Source organism: Rhineura floridana, chromosome 14, assembly GCF_030035675.1.
Source record: "Rhineura floridana isolate rRhiFlo1 chromosome 14, rRhiFlo1.hap2, whole genome shotgun sequence".
Taxonomy (NCBI): domain Eukaryota; kingdom Metazoa; phylum Chordata; class Lepidosauria; order Squamata; family Rhineuridae; genus Rhineura; species Rhineura floridana.
This window is the reverse complement of record NC_084493.1, coordinates 33,803,421-33,823,490: the sequence shown is the minus strand read 5'-3', so window position 1 is coordinate 33,823,490 and position 20,070 is coordinate 33,803,421. Positions and strand designations below refer to the sequence as shown.

General features: G+C 44.5%; 2 protein-coding genes across 8 annotated transcripts in view; one reads left to right on the top strand and one right to left on the bottom strand.

Annotated features, from left to right (window-relative positions):
- The window catches only part of APBA2 (amyloid beta precursor protein binding family A member 2), a 193,766-nt gene extending 181,345 nt beyond the window's left edge, over positions 1-12,421 (top strand). For both annotated transcript variants that reach the window (XM_061595509.1, XM_061595508.1), the window contains 2 exons: positions 8,225-8,365; positions 10,971-12,421. In XM_061595509.1, coding sequence (XP_061451493.1) covers positions 8,225-8,365; positions 10,971-11,042 — 213 coding nt within the window. In that variant the 3' untranslated portion in view covers positions 11,043-12,421. The remainder of the gene's footprint in view (positions 1-8,224; positions 8,366-10,970) is intronic.
- Positions 12,422-13,775: 1,354 nt separating this feature from the next.
- ENTREP2 (endosomal transmembrane epsin interactor 2) overlaps positions 13,776-20,070 on the bottom strand; it is a 414,039-nt gene continuing 407,744 nt past the window's right edge. For all 6 annotated transcript variants that reach the window (XM_061595016.1, XM_061595017.1, XM_061595021.1 and 3 more), the window contains 2 exons: positions 17,608-17,936; positions 13,776-14,412 (listed from right to left, as the gene is read on the bottom strand). In XM_061595016.1, the coding sequence (XP_061451000.1) occupies positions 14,227-14,412; positions 17,608-17,936 (515 nt within the window). In that variant the 3' untranslated portion in view covers positions 13,776-14,226. The remainder of the gene's footprint in view (positions 14,413-17,607; positions 17,937-20,070) is intronic.

Sequence of the window (20,070 nt, the reverse complement as noted above, 5' to 3'; positions counted from 1 at the left end):
GCAAAACTCAAGAATCCATTTCACATATTACCATATTGACAAAATATCCACCAATGACAATAAAGCATAAATACCTCCATCAATTACAATAAGTCATTAAGGCTGCAATCCACTCTATCCCCTTGCACCAGGCTGTAGCATCCCTCCTATGGCTTCAGCCAGCCACCTGCTGCCAACAGAGTGACACATCACTCCACTGTAGCAGAGCTCCTCCATCCCCCCACCAAATGGGCGGACGGGAGGCTTGCCAGTGATATCCCCACCAGTGTAGCATGGTGAGAGCCCCCAAAATAGGTGTTCTGAGGGAGGGGCTGAGCAACAGCAAGGGGTTGCTCTCTTTTGTGCATGTTGTCTCTTGCGCGGCCTTACCTTGTGGGTATTGATAGCAGTCTCAGATGCACGGATGGTGGGATGGTCACCCACTCCATCCTATCAATCACTGTATTGGCCTACAGCCTAGTTCTTCATAAAAAACTGAAACGTGTTGCTTGCATAAGTATTCAACACCCCTCCACACACATTCATATTTGGTAGAGCCACCTTTCTCTGCAATAACAGCTTTAAGTCTTGCTGGGTAGGTATGTACCAGCTTTGCACACAGGGATTTTGGCCCATTCTTCTTGGCAGATTCACTCCAAGTCGTTCAGGTTGGTTGGACATCCCTTGTGGACCGCAATTTTCAAAGAGCGCCACAGATTCTCAATGGGATTGAGATCAGGACTTTGACTGGGCCACTGTAAGACAGTCACCTTTTTGTTCTTGAGCCACTCCAGTGTTGCTTTGGCCTTACGCTTGGGATCATTGTCCTGCTGAAAAGTGAATTTTCTCCCAAGCTTCAGTTTTTTAGTGGACTGAAGCAGGGTCTCTTGCAGTATTTCTGTATTTTGCTCCATCCATTCTTTGTTCATTTTTAACAAGATGCCCAGTCCCTGCTGATGAGAAGCATCCCCACAGCATGACACTGCCACCACCATACTTCACTGTAGGGATGGTGTGTCTTGAGGCATGGGCAGTGTTAGGTTTGCACCACACATAGCACTTTGAGTTTTGGCCAGAAAGCTCTATTTTGGTCTCATCTGACCACAAAACCTTTTCCCACATCGCAGCTGGGGCACTCTCATGCTTTCTGGCAAACTCCACACGTGCTTTCAGATGGTACTTTTTGAGTAACGGCTTCTTTCTTGCCACCTTCCCAGATAGGCCAGTCAGCTCTTGATGTGGTTGACTGGTGCACCATTACTCCACTCCCAGCCACTGAACTCTGTAGCTCCTTCCAAGTGATTGTTGGCCTCTCTGTGGCTTCTCTCACAAGTCTCCTTCTTGTCTGAGCACTGAGTTTTGAGGGATGGCCTTTTCTTGGCAGTGCCTGGGTGGTGTGATGCAGCTTCCACTTCCTGATTATTGACCCAGCTGTGCTCACTGGGGTATCCAAACACTTGGATGTTAGTTTGCACCTTTTTCCTAATCTATGCATTTGTATTACATTATGTCTCACTTCTGTAGAATGCTCTTTGGTCTTCATTTTCCTTCAGATCACAGCCATTTTGTACACAAGTCGGTTGTCATCTCCTTGAAGCCTGTGATGGGAATTTTTAACTTGCAGCCCAGCAGCTGGGGCACGGAGAGAGAAATATCATTGTGAAAGCTCGGGGCAGTCCTGCTAGCTGTGTTCATCTTACTACTGTGAAGCACAGTTGGATCTCATTTCCTCGGGCTTGAATTGATGATTTGGTACTTGTCGTCTCCAACTGCTGCTTTTGTGCTGTTACCTCTAGTTGGCCTGGAAATAACTCAGGACTGCTAGTGCCTGTTCTAAAGAAAGGGGCTGTCCCAATGCACAAGTTTTCTGCACGCTGTCCCCACCTATCAACTGTGTTGTCTTGCATTGCAAAGGTTTAAACCTAGGAGTCAGAAAGATATTCTGGGCACCAACCTGAAAGGGGGGGGAGAGAGAGAGAGACTATATTTAGACATAATAGCAAGCCATAGTTTGACTTTATGAGAGCAAGCAGCCTTGAGCTTCCATGCTCCCTTTGGACCAAGATGGCAAGCTATGGCGTGCTATAATCTAGAAGTGGAAATTTCTATTATTCCCTTGTGCAGGGAGAATGGAGGAAGTATGGAAGGGAGTGCACAAGCCTGAGGCTGATTGTGCCTGTAACGGCAAACCACGGTGCATCTGAATGTACTCAGCAACTGGTGTGCAGAGGTACGTCACCGGCCACTGTCCCTCCTCGCTCACTTGCTCCATGTTCTGTATAGGTGGTGCTTAATTTACAGCAGCTAGATTTCAAGCTTATTCTGGAAGACTGGCCTTAGGCCGGCCTCCATGCTCTGATAACCTCCCATTTAGACTATTACAATGCGCTGTACATGGGGCTGCCCTTGAAAATGATCCAGAAGCTGCAGCTGGTGCAGAATGTGGCTACTCAGCGGAGCTGCCAGAGGAGAGCACATCACTCCCATTTTGAGAGCTTCATTTTAATGCCTGCATAACTGATAATTGTTTTATTTGATTGTATGTTGTTAACTGCTTCAGGGAGAAAGGGTGGGATATAAATTCAACTAATAAATCAATAAGCCATCACCCTCTGGGAATTTAGGGAGTGAATGTTGCTTGTGGTTGCTCAGTGAGGAGGAATGGCACTTTGTGTATGCAGGAGGGCGGACCCTAGAGGAGGGTCTGTAGCTCAGTAGCAGAGTGCATGCTTTGCATGCAGAAGGTCCCAGGTTCAGTCCCCAGCATCTCCAGTTCAAAAAGGATGAGGTAGCAGGTGATATGAAAGATTTTTGCCTCAGTCCCTGGAAGGCTGCTGCCAGTCAGAGGAGACAACAGTGGGCTCGATCAGGGATGGGGAACCTGTGGCTCTGCAGATGTTGCTGGACTCCAACTCCCACCGTTCCTGATCCTTGGCCATGCGGACTGGGGCTGCCAGGAGTTGGAGTCCAGCAATATCTGGAGAGCCACAGCCGCGCCTGCCTTGAAGGACAATTACTCTGGGCTGGTATAAGACACTTTCCAGTTCAGTTACACTTCTGATGGGCCTTCTGTCCTTGTGGGCAACCATTTAGGCCAGATGTGGGGAACCTTTGGCCCTCCAGATGTTGCTGAACTACAATTCCCACCATCCCTTTAAGGACAACCCCTCAAGTTGTTCCTTGCTTTTTTCCTCCCCCCCGTCTCCTTTTCCTTCTGTGTCGTGTCGGTTACGATTCCAAACTTGGGGGCAGGAACTGCTGTACTATTGGTCACATAAGCTATTCTGAGAGCCATTTTGGCTAACGAGTGGGGTAAAAATGCTTTAAATAAATGAATAAAGAACCTTAGCAGGCATGTTGTCCAATGTCTATGCTTTCTTTGTGTGAGGGTTGCTCTTGCTATCTTGGCTTTATGAAACCTCCCAAATGATGGTGTGGAATTAATACGACTTTTGATGTGGATATTGGGTTGTATGAAGTCAAAATTTCCCCAAGATTTTGAGCAGGACATCGAGGGACAGGGGAGGAATCTGGCAAATTTGCTTTCTGAAGCAGATTTGTTTGACCTGCTTTACCCAGATCAACGTGCACATCAGGTCAGGGTCCACTCTGGAATCCATACATTGCAGGATTCTCTAGTTGCCTTAGAGATTGCACACAAGGTGGTCACCCATGGGGGGGGGGAAGCCATGCTTGTTCCATACATGTTTCCTCCTGAGAATGATGGCAAGTCATCAAGTCCCGTTGCTCTCGGGGTGGTGGTGGTTCCTGCTACTATGTTGTTTTCAACATGTCCAGCAGCTGTGCTCTCTTGCCCCATGCTCTGTGTAGGGTGGTGCTAAGACACTCGTAGGAAGCTGTAATTAATACCACCCCATTAAGCAAAGCAGAAGCCAGTGTAGTGTAGGGGTTAAGGTGTTGGACTATGGCCTGGGAGACCAGGGTTCAAATCCCCACACTGGGCGACCTTGGGCCAGTCATTGCCTCTCAGCCTCAGAGGAATGCAATGGTAAACCCCCTCTGAATACGGCTTACCATGAAAACCCTATTCATAGGGTCACCATAAGTCGGAATTGACTTGAAGGCAGTCCATTTCCATTTTCAAGCAAAGCACTCAGACCTTGAACTACCTTGTTTTTGGTTTTGTTTTGCTTTGTTTTTAAAAAAACTTTTACAACATCTGTGCGGGTTTTTTTTGTTTTTAGGATTTGTACAGATTTCTGCTAAAATAATGCACACAGGAACAGGATAGGTTAGATTTGCTTTGGGGTGCATTCCTAAGGCAGCTTTCCCTATCTAGGTGGCCCTCCAGAGATCAATGGGCTATCACACCCATCTTCCCTGGCCATTGGCCAGATTTCTGGGCTGCAGCATGTGGAATTTTATTCTTTCCATAAGTTCACCTCTAAAGAACATCTCTCCGCAAAATGGGTTTACCTCATCTGTCACATACAAGTTGTCTTTAAGAATGTACTTGCTGGAGACAGGAATACGTGTGTGGGTAAGGTTTTTTTTATATATATACAGAGAGAGAGAGACAGGATGGTTAAAGTGTGTGTGTCCAGAGATCTATTCCCATAGCAAACATTTGTTTCCAATTCTCCAGCTGGTGCTCTCTAAGGTACCAAAGTCACATGGGGAATTGTCACTGTTGGGTGAAGGTAGGAATCATGAAAGAGTAGTGGGGGGAGTGGCACCTACACTGTGTGCAGTCCAAATGTACTTCTCTTCCCCCCTGCCTTTCCCTCTCTTAAGGACGTAAGAATATAAGAAGAGCATGTTGGATCAGGCCAATGGCTCATCTGCTCCAGCATCCTGTGGATCATAGAATAGTAGAGTTGGAAGGGGCCTATAAGGCGATCAAGTCCAACCCCCTGCGCAATGCAGGAATCCAAATCAAAGCATTCCCAACAGATGGCTGTCCAGCTGCCTCTTGAATGCCTCCAGTGTCGGAGAGCACACTACCTCTCTAGGTAATTGGTTCAATTGTCGTATGGCTTTAACAGTTAGGAAGTTTTTCCTGATGTCCAGTCGAAATCTGGCTTGCTGCAACTTGAGCCCATTATTCCGTGTCCTGCACTCTGGGATGATCGAGAAGAGATCCCGACCCTCCTCTATGTGACAACCTTTCATGTAGAGTTGGAAGGGGCCTATAAGGCCATCAAGTCCAACCCCCTGCTCAATGCAGGAATCCAAATCAAAGCATTCCCGACAGATGGCTGTCCAGCTGCCAAGTCTTGGAGGCCTCCGGTGTCGGAGGATGCCCCAATGAGAAGCCTGCAAGCACGACCTGAGTGCAAACAGCGCTTTCCCCTCGTGCTGTTTCCAGCAACTGGTATTTGGAAGCATACCTCCTCTGCTTTAGGAGGCAGAGCACAGCCGTCATAGCTAGTAGCCATTGACAGCCGCCTCCTCTGTGAATTTGTCTAATCCTCTTTTAAATCCCTCCAAGCTGGTGGCCATCACTGCCTCTTGTGGGAGCAAATTCCTTTGTTTAACTATGCACTGTGTGAATGAGGGCTTTCTTTTGCCTGTCCTGAATCTTCCAACATTCAGCTTCATGGGATGTCCCTAATTTCTCGTGTTATGAGAGAGAGAAAAACTTTTCTCTATCCACTTTCTCCACGCCATGCATAATGTTACACACTTATTATTTATTTATTTATTTATCTATCATGTCGCCTCTTTCTTGCCTTTTCTCTAAACTAAAAAGCCCCAAATGTTGCAGCCTTTTCTTATAGGGAAGTCACTCCATCCGTTTGATTAATCTAGTTGCCCTTTTCTGAACCTTTTCCAGTTCTATAGCATCCTTTGTGAGGTGAGGTGACCAGAATGGTACACAATATTCCAAATGTGGCCACACCATAGATTTGTATAACAGCATTATGATATCGGCAGTTTAATTTTCAATGCCTTTCCTAATGGTCCCTAGCATGCAATTTGCCTAATTTCTGTTTGAAAAAAAGCTCACGTTCTCCCTGTGTTAACAGCAAGCCTATGGCAATTTTTTACAGCAATTAGGCACTGTGTATGGACTGGGGTAGCTGTTCAGCCCCTTATTAAGTGTGAGCTTCACTGACAATTCCTCAGATTTAGTACCCAACAGAGTGTCCCCCCTCCTCCCCAGGGAACAATAAAAAACATCCACACTAAATAGCAAGGTTGGGACACCGTTAGACAGAGTGAGACTGCCACCTCAGACAGCTGATTTGGGGTGTCATAAAAGGGCAGCAAATTGTTAGACAGACAAGGTGATATCCAATGGTCGTCCTACTCAGGGTAGACCCATTGAAATTAACAGACACAACCTGCTTAGGCTTATTTAACTTCAGCTGGTCTATTCTGAGTAGGACTTAACTGGATACAACCCACAATTTATCAGTATTGGATTTTTGCTTCCCTCTATTCAGTTCTTTCTGCAGCCTTTGATATGTTGATCATGGTCTTTTGTTGGTCTCTCTTTGTGATCTGGGGTTTTGTGATTCTGTTCTTAGTCGGTTTGTGTCTTATTTGTCAGGCCGTACATTGAATGTGTTGGCTGGAAGTTGTGCATCACCCTCTTCCCACCCCCTCGGTTGGGGTACGACAGGGCTCAGTTTTAGAACTCCTGCTGTTTTCCCTTTATGTCCTACCCTTGGGCAGCCTTATTTGATCTCATGACCTTCAGCATCATTTGTATGCTGATGATACACAGTTATATTTGTCAACCCCAGAACTCTCTTCTGATGTCCAGCATCGTATTATGGCATGTCTTTCGGACCTTTCAGCACGGATGCTTCATCGGCGCCTGAAACTTAGTATGGAGAAGACAGAGTTGCTCATCTTTCCTCCTAAGCCCTCTTCGCAATACACATTTTCCATCACTCTTAACAGTGTCCCTCTGTAGCCTGTGGAGGAAGGACGTAGTCTTGGGTTTACTTTAGACTTTCTTTTGTTCCCCACGTTAAGGCTATAGCAGTCATTTTTTCCTCTATAATATTGCTAGAAACAGACCTTTTTTGTCTGTCTCATCTGCAAAGATGTTAGTCCGTGCTTTTGTTATTTTTCGCCTTTTCTGTTGCAATCTTCTTTTGACTGGTCTTCCACAAACTCTCGTCAGTCCCTTGGCTTCTGTTCAACACTCCACTGCCAAGGTCATTTATTTGGCCATGTTACTCCACTTTTGAAGTCCCTTCACTGGCTCCCTATTTATTTCAGGATTCAGTACAAGCCTCTTGTTTTAACTTTAAAGCTTTCCGCGATCTGGCTGGTCCTTATCTGTCAGTCCTTATTTCTCAGCATAGCCCTGCTCGGGATGTCTCCTCCTCATACTCTGTGTTTCTGACCCATCCTAGGGTTGTGTTCGTTTTAGCTCGGCTTCGTCCATTTTCTCTTGCTGCTCCCTATTCCTGGAATTGTCTTCCAGAGCTCTTGCGGACTCCTCCCTCAATTTCTGAAAACCTCCCTTTCCCCCCCAAAGCTTTTGGAATGTCAGCTTAGGTCTTTTATTTTTTTGTAATTTGTGTACCTACAATATGTGCATTTGCAGTCCTTACTCTATTTATTTTCCCTGCATTCCTTTGTTGTCCTTATTTATTTTATTTAGATTGTATGCTTTTTGGGCTGGGACTGGTTTCTTTAGTTTTATTTTATGTCTAGCTCCATCTGCATCTGATGGCACTGTATAAATAAATAAATAGATGATGATGATGATAATATTACCTAGGCCGCCCTGGTTGTCGTGCATCTTAAATGGGGGAGGGGAATATTTGCTGTTCTGCCTCAAGCAGCAAACTGTCTTAGGATGACCCTGGTAAAAAGAAGTCTAGGATGAGAGCAATTAGAGTGTTGTTGTTGTTGTTGTTAATAATAATAATAATAAAATAATAATAATAATAATAATAATGTAGTGGTGTAGTGGTTAAGGTATCCTGACTGTAGCAGGTTGCCTTAACAGAGCTCCTAAACTCATTCCCATCCAACTACTCTCCACTCTCTTCCCTCTTGCTCTTCCGAATGTCACCTTCAGCTCCCCCCTCCCACTCATACCTTAACACTCCACACTCCAGGTGACCTCTTCCCCCCCTCCCCTTCAAACACCAACACCAATACATGGCTCATTACAGTTTTGCATAGCGATACCACAACATCTCTAAGTGAGCAGCCCAGGAGCAAAAACCTCATGGCCTTCCTGCTATTTCCACTGCACACCTGGCAGAATCTTACCTTTTTGCTTAATAGAATGTGAATCTCTACCTCTCGACAGATCTGCAGCCTGATGCGAGGTGGGATAGCAGAGAGAGGCGGCGTCAGGGTTGGTCATCGCATCATTGAGATCAACGGTCAGAGTGTCGTTGCCACTGCTCATGAGAAGATTGTACAAGCTTTGTCAAACTCTGTGGGAGAGGTGAGCCTTCCTGAATGGAATCTTTCATCTGCAATAAGGGACTGTAATAGATTTTAACTACTCCTCACTGGAGGAAGTGGAAGGAAAAAGAATTTGTGCTTTAGGAAACCAACAGTAGCTAAATCCAAGATGGCAGTCTTGCTTGTTTTGCATCCAGAGTTCCCTAGAAAGATTGTGTGTTTAGATGTTGGGTATGTACATTATTTGATTTCTGTGTTAGGGGAGAAAATTAATCAAGTATTGGAAATCAGTGCATTCAAGCATGAAAAGCAGAACCGTCGTTTGTCTTCATACTTTGTGCTGATTTGATAAATTGGCATTGATCATAGTTGTTTGAAGAGAACAGGCTTTTCAAATAGGCACGCAACACATAAAGCTCATTTGTCAACATCTAGAGAGAAATAAGAACGTGATAATTTCAAGGTGGAGAGGAGGAATTTATTTAATCTGGCGTCAATATCCACATTCCTAGTTTGAATGTAAAAAGGCCGAAAGAGTTTTGATCATACAAACCTTAGAGGCTACATCTGTCTCTTTGTACCATCTCAGTGTCTAATTTAAAAGGAATGCCATTCTAAGTATAATATCTATACATCATCCTCGTTGTAATCTGCAGGAAAAAAGGAAGTATGTTAGGGAGAGGACAGTGCTTGATTTCCCCTGGCATCAAGATTTCTGTGTGCAGGAATCTTTTTTTGTATTCAGACGTGAGCCTTGAGCTGATGTGGTTCAGTCAAGGCAACAGGTTTGCCACATCAAAGAGAACTACAGCCCTAGAGAGGCAGCATTCTTAGGGAGAGCGGGGTTCCTTCTCTAGAGTTCTTTTTATCTTGAGTGTATTGTTATTCATTTGATTTATATGGCTGCCCATCAATAAATATTCCTGGGATGGCTTACAACAACATATTAAAAACACAATATACAATCATAGTTTAAAAACAATTATAGCTGACTAAACTTAAGCCCTGAGCCATTTCCAAAAACAACATATTCTTCCCTCCACACCCCTGCCAGTTTGGACAAGCACTGAAAGCTTAGTCAGACAGCAGTTTGTTATCTGTGTCATACATTTTCTGCTCATGGAAAGCTTGTGTGTCAGGGAGAATACTTGCTTTCCATGTGCACGGAGACTGGGATGCCAAACTATTTTCAAACAAGTGAGCTGACCACTCCCACTCCAAGTGCATTCTGAGTTGGTACTACTGAGCTCATTAAGGCAGGGCTGCACTGCTTCGCCCACCCAAATGTTTGAGATGCTCCCCAGTGGTCAGAGGTAAGAACTGAATCTGTTGATTTTCTACCTTCACTGTTAGATATACCAGTTGCTGGAAATTACAAGCGGGAAGAGTGATGTTGCACTCAGATCTGGCTTATTTATTTATTCATCAAGAATTATATGCTGCTGAATACTAATAAAAAAAGAACAGTCTCGAAGCGGGTTACTTAAAGCTTGCAGCTTCCCATAGGTATCTGGTTGACCTTATTCAACAGAGCTCTTCTTCTGTCTCGTCCATTTTTGATGTCTTTTAATTTCGTGTCTTGTAAGCTATGACAAGGGACCCAACAGGAGGCCCCCATGTCATTTTGCAATCTGCTTTTGAAGGACTTCTGTTTTTCAGATCTAGTTTGCTATACAGTGAGAGGGGTGAGCGCCGCTGTTGGAGAAACAAAAGTCCAGAGAAGCCTTGTTTTTATGCGCTAATGCTCACTAGCAACTATCTTTGTAGTAACTCTGCTTTTTCATGCTGTTACCCAGCTTGAACCTTTGCAGATGGGGTATGCAATAAATCTAAATGAATACACAAATAACTAATCAAAATCTAATAAAACTAATAAAAATCATAGCTGGTCGAAGAGCCATCTACAAGGATCACTTTGTTCAGAAAAGTATTCCCCTTGCTTCCCATTTGTCAGGGTTGAACAGCCATTTTTGGCAATCTTCTCGCACTGCAGATGTGTGTTGTGTTCCATTGTGCTTCTTAGTGGCAGCATCTTCTTCCTTTGCCCTCACTGCCCTCAGCCTCACTTACCCAAGTTGTCATAAAATCCTATTGGCAGTTGTGACTGCTGTGATTTTGTGGATGATGTTGTGAAAACTGTAAACTCACATGGTGCACCACAGCCAAACAGCATCAAAACAAGGAGGATGGTGAGGCATTCTCCCCCCACTGCCCTTGGCTGCCAATAATTTGTTCGGCTGTGTTGAAAGTGCTGCTTTCAAAATGCATATTGAAATTGCAAACTATTTGACACAGCCCTGCCCCGACCCCCTGGTTGTTTTGCTGTTGTTTGATTCCTGCCTGTTCCCCTTTTGGCAGCTGCTTCTTAGTGGGCACCTTCCTTCTTCACCTTCACTGTCCTTGCCTATATTTGCCCATACTGGCTGGTGTTCAGCCCTAGTGGCTAGAGTGTACCATGTGATTTTGTTTATAGACATCCATGATATCAACAACACAATCACAAGGGTCACTACAGCCAATAGGATTTTCTGGCAGCATGGTTAAGTGAAGCCGAGGGCAGTGAGGGCAAAGGAAGTGGAAGATCCTGGCACATTCAACACACCTGATCTTAATTGTGGCCAATTCTCTCTTCCCGTGCTTGACAGATTCATATGAAGACTATGCCTGCAGCAATGTTCCGGTTGCTAACTGGACAAGAGACACCACTGTATATCTAACAGGAGGATGCTTCTCTCATCAAAAGAACTGAACAATCCCACTCATACGAGAACCTTCAAGAGGAATTTTGTATTTTGTAGGAATAGAAAGGGTTTGAACTGATTCCTGGATATATTCTGGAAATTCAATGGATGCAACTTCTTTGCCTTTTTTTCTTTAGTCTCTCTCTCTCTCTCTCTCTCTATGTTGCCAAAAGGTGAATCTGTTACTTATGGAACAATAACCACTGACACCACCTTTCTAATACATGGAAGTATTTTGCAACATCGTCTACAAAGCCCTTTCCCCATTGAGGTTGATGAGGATAGGGTGACATCCACCACAAATGTCTCCTGTGCAAACCCTACTAACATGTTGTCTGGGACACAGGTGCAGCCGTGTGGCCTGCGCAGTCTCCCTTGCTGGCGGATCGTGCTTGTAATATTTATTTAAACATTGATTGTGGCATGTCCATCATGTGTATACATGTCTGCCATGTTTAAACAACATGGCAAAGGTGAATATGTCTGCAGAAACAGAACCCTTTAAAATAATGGTTGCCTAAAATTCACGTCTGACTGCAAAATGTGGAACGGTGAGTGAGGGCAAAGCAGTTTTGAAATGACCAAGAATGTATGCAGTTCTAATTGGGGCTTGAAGTGGGGGAGTGTTTGATGCTAATCAAAAGAAAAGCTACTGTTGTCTTTGGTATTCTTATTGACAAGTGTAACGTGTTAACGAGTTTTGACGAGATGTGACTTTAAATGTGAAACCGGAACAAGGGGATTTGGCGTGGGTGGGGGTGATGGGGAGGAGAAAGTTCTTTTTTTAAAAAAAAAAATAATAATCCAAAAATACACAAAATAAAAAGAATTGCCACAATATGAATGCTGAATATTTATTTAGATGAAGTACATTTATGGTTTGGAGACTGAAGATTTTTTAATGACTGAAATTGTCCCTGCAGATTTGTGTTCAGGGAGAACTGTACATGGGAATCCTAGTTTTAACATCCCACGACCTTTGGTTGTTCTTGAGTTTACTTCAGGAAAGCCATGCTTAAATAATTTTTAAGTCTAATCTTTGGGGCTTTTCCCCCCGAGCCAACATGTGGTCTGAATAAGAACAGGAGCTGCAAGTGGAGAGTCCTTGCCATCAACAGTATTAGAATTTGTGGAGATGATAAACCAAGTAAAGAGTAATGTTGTGTTTCTTACGAGATAAATGTCAACTCCTGTGACTTTTTTGTCTTGATTTCTGTCCCTCTTTCGCTCTTCCCTTTTGGCCAAGGCCTTGAAGCAAAACACACTGTGACTACAGAAGCCTTACCACGCAGTAACAAAAAGCTTTAGGGTTACTGTACTTCAAGGAGTAATGCCGTAGATCTCTTGTTGCATGCAAGTGAACCTAGGAGAGAATTAATCTAGACTCACTAATAAATTTGGAGTAATAAAGCACTGTGGTTTCTTTTGTTTTTGCAGTCTCCTTAGCGCAGGGATGGAAGACCTCCAGCCTGGAGGCCAAATCCGGCCTGCCACGCCTTTCAGTACGGCCCCCTGCACTCTGTCCCCCAACTATGCCCGTTCCCCCTCACCAACTTGTCTACTTTGGGGGAGTTAGCCCTACCCACTGTGGGGTTATGACTTCTCCCAGGTTTCTCCCAGGGTTATTTGACTGAAAAAAGGTTCCCAACCCCTGCCTTAGCAAATATGGTGGGACCAGGCCCATTGAGTGCTGCTGTTCTGCAGCCTCTTGTCTTTTTCAAGGGGGTTGCTGCAAGATTGCTATGCCACATTTCCAAACTTGTTTGCAACAGAGGCTATAGCAGTAGCAGTGCTTAGGTAGATTGCAGGCTGCAGCCACCCAAGCTTGATCTTGAACTGACATTGCAGAGAACTTAACTGCTCATTATTTATCCTACCATCCAGGAAATGGTGTGGCAGATTTATAGGGCATGTGAATAAAATCTTCTACGCTGTTTGGTTTCCACTGGAGGGCACTGTAGCTTCACACTAACAGAATTGAAAAGCATTTCCTGAAGCTTTTGCCGTCGCTGCTGGTCTTCCCTACAAATCCTTGGGGCCCTGCTGTTGAGTACATGGCAAAGGGGCCATGAAACAAGGGGTGCCAACTAAGGTGCAGTCTTCTACTGATTGAGCAACTCTTGCAACAACTTAGGAGAGTGCAAGTGTTCCAGTTCCTTAGATGATTAATTCTTTGTCAGCTGCATGAAAAAGTACTGAAATGCGCACACAAACATTTTTGCTTTCTGGGACTATCCAAAGCCCTTCAGGACAGCTCTGCAATGAGCAGTGGCTCCAGTTTGGTCCAGAGCTGTGAAATGAAACCAGCTTGGGCTTAATGCACCCCACAATGCAGTTGGCTTTCCCCAAGAATCCAGCCTATATGTTATAGGGATGGGGAACTTGCGTTCCTCCAGTTGTTGCTGGACTCCACCTCCCATCCGTATGGCTGACCTGGTCAATGGTCAGGGATGATGGGAGTTGGAGTCCAGTAGCATCCGGTCAGCCATGGATTTCCCACTCCTGTCCTAGGTGCTTTCCTAGAACTGTCCGTATCAACGAAGCAGAATCCTCTTAAAAGGGAAAGTAACAAATTCCAAACATGAACACCATTCAGTTAGTAAAAAGAAAAAGGGGGACATAAGTACAGCACTTCCCCCTCCCCCCTGCTCCAAAGAAACGCAGCAGAAAATCCAGAAAATCAATTCTGGAAGATGCAATGTCCAGAAATACTTTTTATTATTAAAACACTGTTCAGAATTAGTTAAAACACTTTTGAGGTACAGCAAATAAAATACAACTTCTAAGTTGTAGAGAATGGTCATTACGACTTTGACAACAGAGGGGTTCCCTCCCTCCCCAAGCATATCCATCAAAAAAACCTGAAAGCAAATTCTTTAGAATGGGAAAAAGTGTGTGTTAACATCTCTGTGTTTCTTTGTCAAATAACAGTCTTTCGCAAAAGCTGCTGCTTGAATACGCATTCACGAAAACTGGGGTGTTCTGCCACTGAAACGTAAGATCCAAAGCTGGACCTCAAAAGGAAGACTCTTTCAGGGGTGTTCATTTTGCCTTGTAAAGCCATCCATCTGTGCGAGTCCCCACAAGTTGCCTGGGCCTTCAAGGCGTCATCTTCAGTGGAGTTCATCCAACCCTTAGTGGAGCCACACACAGCTCACTGTCAAAGGATGGTTTCTCGACATACTCCAATTAAACTGTGAGGCCTTCCCCTCTCTAAGCTGTGGGTGATGTGGGCTCTGCGTAAGAAGGCAACAGGAGAGCTCAGAGCCCCACAGCTCTGGAGGTGGAGATCTTCCTGAAGTCGCTTTCTTGAGGTATCCACATTCTGCTGGGAGCTCGTAATCACCTGCAGAAAAAGAGGAACAGCGCAGACTGATGGCAAGGAGGAAAGCTGGGTGGAGAACACTTTAAGGCAGAGGTGGGCAGACTGCAGGCTCCTGGGATCAAATCTTTTTTTAAAAAAACAGAACAAAGCAAAACTAGAACCCACAAGGCCCACTGAAAACATAGGTGCAAAACAGTGGTTGGTTGGGGAACCTGAAGCTAGATGCAAAATGGCAGCTCTAGCGGTCGAGCCACTTAACCTGCTTGCACCACATGAGCCTTACAGTGGGATGACCGGCATCTACAAGTGCAAATCTACCTGAGTTGCTACAAATTACAGGTTCTAACAAAATCCAAATCTTTATGACTTAGCCAAGGGCCATCACAAAATCATACAATCTACTTTGAGGGGGGAATTACTTGGATCCATGCTGAATTTGATGCCACAATTGGTTCAGGCTTGTTGGAAGTCCCTGGAGCACCATCAAATTGCAGCTTCTGGGATCAGTTTCAGTTGTTGCAGCCTAAAGATCTAGACAGGATGCTTGCAGTGGTGAGACAGACTACATGCCCTCGCGCTCTCTGCCCATCATGGTTGGTAAAATCAAGTAGAAGGGGATTGACTGGATGGGTCCAGAGAGTGGTCAGTGCCTTACTACAGGAAGGTGTTTCGCTCACTGCCTTGAAAGGGGCGGTGGTGTGGCTCCCTAACCACTTCAGTTCACAACCATTATATTGACTGCACTGCAATACTATACATGGCAGAGTTTCCAATGCTGGTTGTTTGCAATGACATATTCAACTTGTGATCCACAGCAATTCCTAGATCCTTCTCATATGTAGTTTTGCTAAGCCAAGTATCCTCCATCTTATAACTGTGCACTTGGTTTCTTTTTCCTAGGTGCAAAACTTTGCACTTATCCCTGTTAAATTTCATTAATTCCAGTGGATCTAATGCAAGTGATTGGGCTAATGTAAATTATGTTTTGTTCTACATAATCACTGTCCCAACCACTTTGGAGAGCAAGTTTCTCCTCTTTGCATTCCTCTCAGTGACTTGGAACACAGAAGTCATTGTATAAACTAAAAACTAAGATTTTAAAAGCTTATTGTTTTAGAATCAGCAGCAAACACAAACAACTCTGCCTCAGTCTGTCTACTGAGTGTATGGTTGTGGTTACCTTTGCACCCAGGACCCAATGCCCTTGCTCTTAGCTATGACCCAATGCTGTCTCTGTACTCATTCATAGCTTTGGCTCACGGCAAAGGAGTTTGCAACTTCCCAGTAGATTGTCTCACTTGAAAACAAGAATTTGGTATTTGGGGCAGAGTCAAACCCAGCAATGGAGTTTGGAGGAAATGTGTGTAATCCCCCAAAATTGAGGGGAAGGAATTTTATAACTAAACGTTTGATGTAAACACAGCCCCTCCTGCAAAAGAGGATCTCTGAAGCAGCTTTGAATTTTTGGTGGCCAGCGATGAAGACTTGACTAAAAGTGCAACTTACTCTAAAATTGCTCCTTTGGTGCAAGGCAGCAGCAGGACTCCTAGGATCTCTAGGAGGGAGGAGACATTCTTTCAGTTCATATTTTAAAGTGAACAAACTCAGTTCACTGGTTTTTGGCTTGTATGTGGATGGGGACACAGCAATCAATCAGCTCACACATTTCTCTGAATTTTGCAAGGCAGTTTTGGTTCACAAAAAGACACACAAATGTGTATTTTGTGAAAAATATGCAGACAAACTTGTATTTGGGGGGAAAAGCACTGAAAAGCATACAAAAGTGTAGAGGAAGAATGTGTACAAACTGTACAATTTAAATGCAACTCTTTCATGCATTTCTTTCTGAATCTTCCCAAAATGAGACAGAACAGACCTATGACAGAGTGCATGAGAAACTGACATAGTACAGAATCTGCCTATCATTCCTGTATTGGAGTCACTTTAAAAAAAAAAAAAAAAACACCGCACCATGATGAGTTTCTAGTTGAGATTTTCTGAACAGAGGTGTAGTGAATTCACTGACAACATCTTGGCAAGATGTGACTCTCCATTAACAGAGATCAGGGATTTCTACAGTTTTGGAGCTAGCGAGCTGCAGGGAAGCAATATATATGCAGGCAGCAATAGATCCTTATATCTTCAGAGACAACTGGATTGTTTTTCTTCTGTTACTGCAACCAACAGAGACATCTGCCAGTAGACAGCAGCCTTGAGCAAAATAGCCATTCCAGGTCTGCAAGGAATGAGATAGCTTGGCAAGTGTGTGGTCCCAAGTACGCCTTTGCCACGGTGACAGTAATGCAAAGGCTGGGGGGGTCACATACAATTAGTGTTTGGTATTTTAAAAATATAAAATGAAATAGGAACTAAGTTTCATGGTCCTATTTCTTAGCAGAGATATAAACGCAAGCAGCAGAGTGAGAATATAAACCAGCCCAGCTTTTCCTAGGCACAAATAAAAGCAGACACACAACCTTTCATATGTTCAGGAAACATAGGCTCTAGCTTAGATGAAAGAAAAAGTAGACGTCTTTGTCCATTTTAGTCTTTGGCAGTGATGCTCTCAGGAGAGCATCTGCCGTGCGGCCTCTCCCAGAGGTAAAAAGCACAGTAATGGAGATTATGCAGGAATCCCCAGGACAAAGGAGAAGGAAGCCAGGTAACTAATCCCACCCATTAGGAAGTTACATCATGGTAAACAGGTACATGGGATATTTCCCCAAATATCCCTTAAAGGGAACATCTCCCTTTTACAAGGGAACATGCAAGTTTGCCTATTCCAACAATTAGGAGGGAGACTTGCTTAAGCCAGGGGTGGGTATCCCATAGCCCTCCAGATGATGTTGGGCCCCAACCCCCATCATGTTATGTCAGTTTGAAAATCCACATGGCATTTTTGAAGAGGAGCCGTGAGCACAAAGTCAACAGGAAAATGCCTTTCTGCTTATGGTCCTTTGCTGGAGAGCCCGTGCCCCTTCAGCTGGGCTCCAACTGCCATCAGCTCCAGCCAGCACAGCCAATAGACTGGATAGTGGGAGTTGGAATCCAGTAAGGGAGGACCACAGGTTCCTCATCCCAGTAATGGCACATTCATACTGTTGTTCCCCAGGGACTGAACAAGGAGATTGCAGCATGACCATTGTTTCTGGCATCACCCAACGTTTCTTTGTACATCTCCCCTGTCCCCCAAATGAAAACTTTAACAGAGCCCACCTGGTCGATGATGTTTGCACTGAAGATGGCCTCTTCCATGTGTCGTTCATCGGACTTGATGACTGACCGGATGCTGTTCACCACATGTCGCACCTCCGGGGAGAGGCTGCAGTTTGAATGTTCCAAAAATTTGGCCACCAGGATCTTCGTGTCCTTATAGGCCTGCAGGTCCACCAAAGAGTGGGGCCGCTCTTTGCAGACGGCCTGGAAAGCCTTTGGCTTCTGGGAAAATTCAGACTTTTTGGGATCCCTCGGTTTCCCAGGTTGCTGGAGATGGTTTCCGGAGTCCTGGCAAGCAGAAGCAGCCATGTGAGGGCCAGAGGCAGGAACTAAAGAAAAACAGGAAGGAGACAATAAAGAGGAGGGGAGAAACAGAGCATCACAAAGGCCAGCTAATCCAGATGTCAACAAAGTGAAACTCACACTGAGTTCAGCTATTTAACATCATCGCCACTGGGGCTGCAAAAATTATTTTGTTCTGATTGTTCAGTGCCCACCCTTACCGTACAAACTCAGCACAGCTTGAATATTATCACACACCTCTCTAGCCCCTTTCACGTGTTACTCATGTGAAGAGGGCTCCACACGGTGAAAAAGCAATGGGACTCTGCCACTGGTCCAGACATCCCTCATAGCATTCCAAGCCTTGGCTCTAACAGCTATGCGTTGAATGCTGTGGACATAATATATCTCGACTTCAGCAAAGCTTTTGACAAAGTGCCCCATGATATTCTGATTAGCAAACTAGCTGAATGTGGGCTAGATGGAACAACTATCAGGTGGATCTAAAGTTGGCTACAGAATCATACTCAAAGAGTGCTTATCAATGGTTCCTTCTCAAACTGGGGGGAGGTAACAAGCGAGGTACCGCAGGGCTCAGTCCTGGGCCCAGTGCTCTCAACATTTTTATTAATGACTTGGATGAGGAGGTGCAGGGAATGCTTATCAAATCTGCAGATGATATAAAATTGGGGGGATAGCTAATACTTTGGAAGACAGAAACAAAATTCAAAGAGATCTTGATAAGCTGGAGCACTGGGCTGAAAACAACAGAATGAAATTTAGGAGGAATAAGTGCAAAGTTCTACACCTAGGAAACATAAACCAAATGCACAATTATAAGATGGGGGATACTTGGCTCAGCAATACTATATGCAAGAAGGATCTTGGGATTGTCATTGATCACAAGCGGAATATGAGCCAACAGTGTGATGTGGCTGCAAAAAAGGCAAACGTTATTTTAGGATGCATTAACAGAAGGATAGTTTCCAAATTGTGTGAAGCACTAGTTCCCCTCTATTTAGCACTGGTCAGGCCTCATCTTGAGTACTGCGCCCAGTTCTGGACACCACACTGTAAGAAGGATGCAGAGAAACTGGAACTGGTTCAGAGGAAGGCCATGAGGATGATCAGGGGACTGGAAACAAAGCCCTATAAGGATAGACTGAAAGAACTGGGCATGTTTAGCCTTGAGAAAAGAAGACTGAGGGGAGATATGGTAGCATTCTTCAAGCACTTGAAAAGTTGCCACACAGAGAAGGGCCAGGATCTCTTCTCGATCATTCCAGAGTGCAGGACACGGAATAATGGGCTCAAGTTACAGGAAGCCAGATTTCAGCTTAACATTAGGAAAAAACACTGACTGTTAGAGTGGTACAACAATGGAACCAATGACGTGGGAGCAGTGGGCTCTCCAACACTGGAGGCATTCAAGAGGCAGTTGGACAGGCACCTGTCCGGGATGCTTTAACTTGGATTCTTGCATTCAGCAAGTGGTTGGACTCAATGCCCTTATAGGCCCCTTCGAACTCTATGATTGTATGAATTCTATGAAGGTGGGTCTCTGCAAAAGGAAAGCCTATGTGTGTAGGCCAGGGCTGGGGAACCTTTGTCCCTCCAGATGTTGCTGGACTACAACTCCCATCATCCCTGACAGCTGCCCATGCTGGCTGGGGCAGATGGGTGTGGGGAGTCCAGCTAGGTATGGGGGGAAAAATTGGTTCAGTTTCCATTTGAATCTAAATTTACCTAATTTGCACTTCCCAAAACAACAGATGAACTGAAATGCAGGTATCTAGGAAATGTACATCCTCCAAATGTTGTGATGCAGTTCTCCAACAAAGGAAGTCTGCAAAAATGTACGTATTAGGGGGAAATGTGCACATATTCGTGAAATTGCACATATTATTAAAAAGGACATATTTTTGGAAAAAAATTACCTGAATACATAAACTTAGGGGAGATTGCTCAAAAAATGTGTTTATTAGGCAAAATTGCATGCAGAAATACATATATTAAGAGCAATGCACACTAAAATGCTGACAAATTTTCGTGAGGCCTTTTTTTTAAAAAAAAAAAAGCCAGCTGATTCAGAAAAACTGATTGCAAATCAAACTTTAGATGGGGAAAATGGGAAACAGGCAGAGCCCCACATTGACAGATATGTCCACTCTTGAGTCTAAC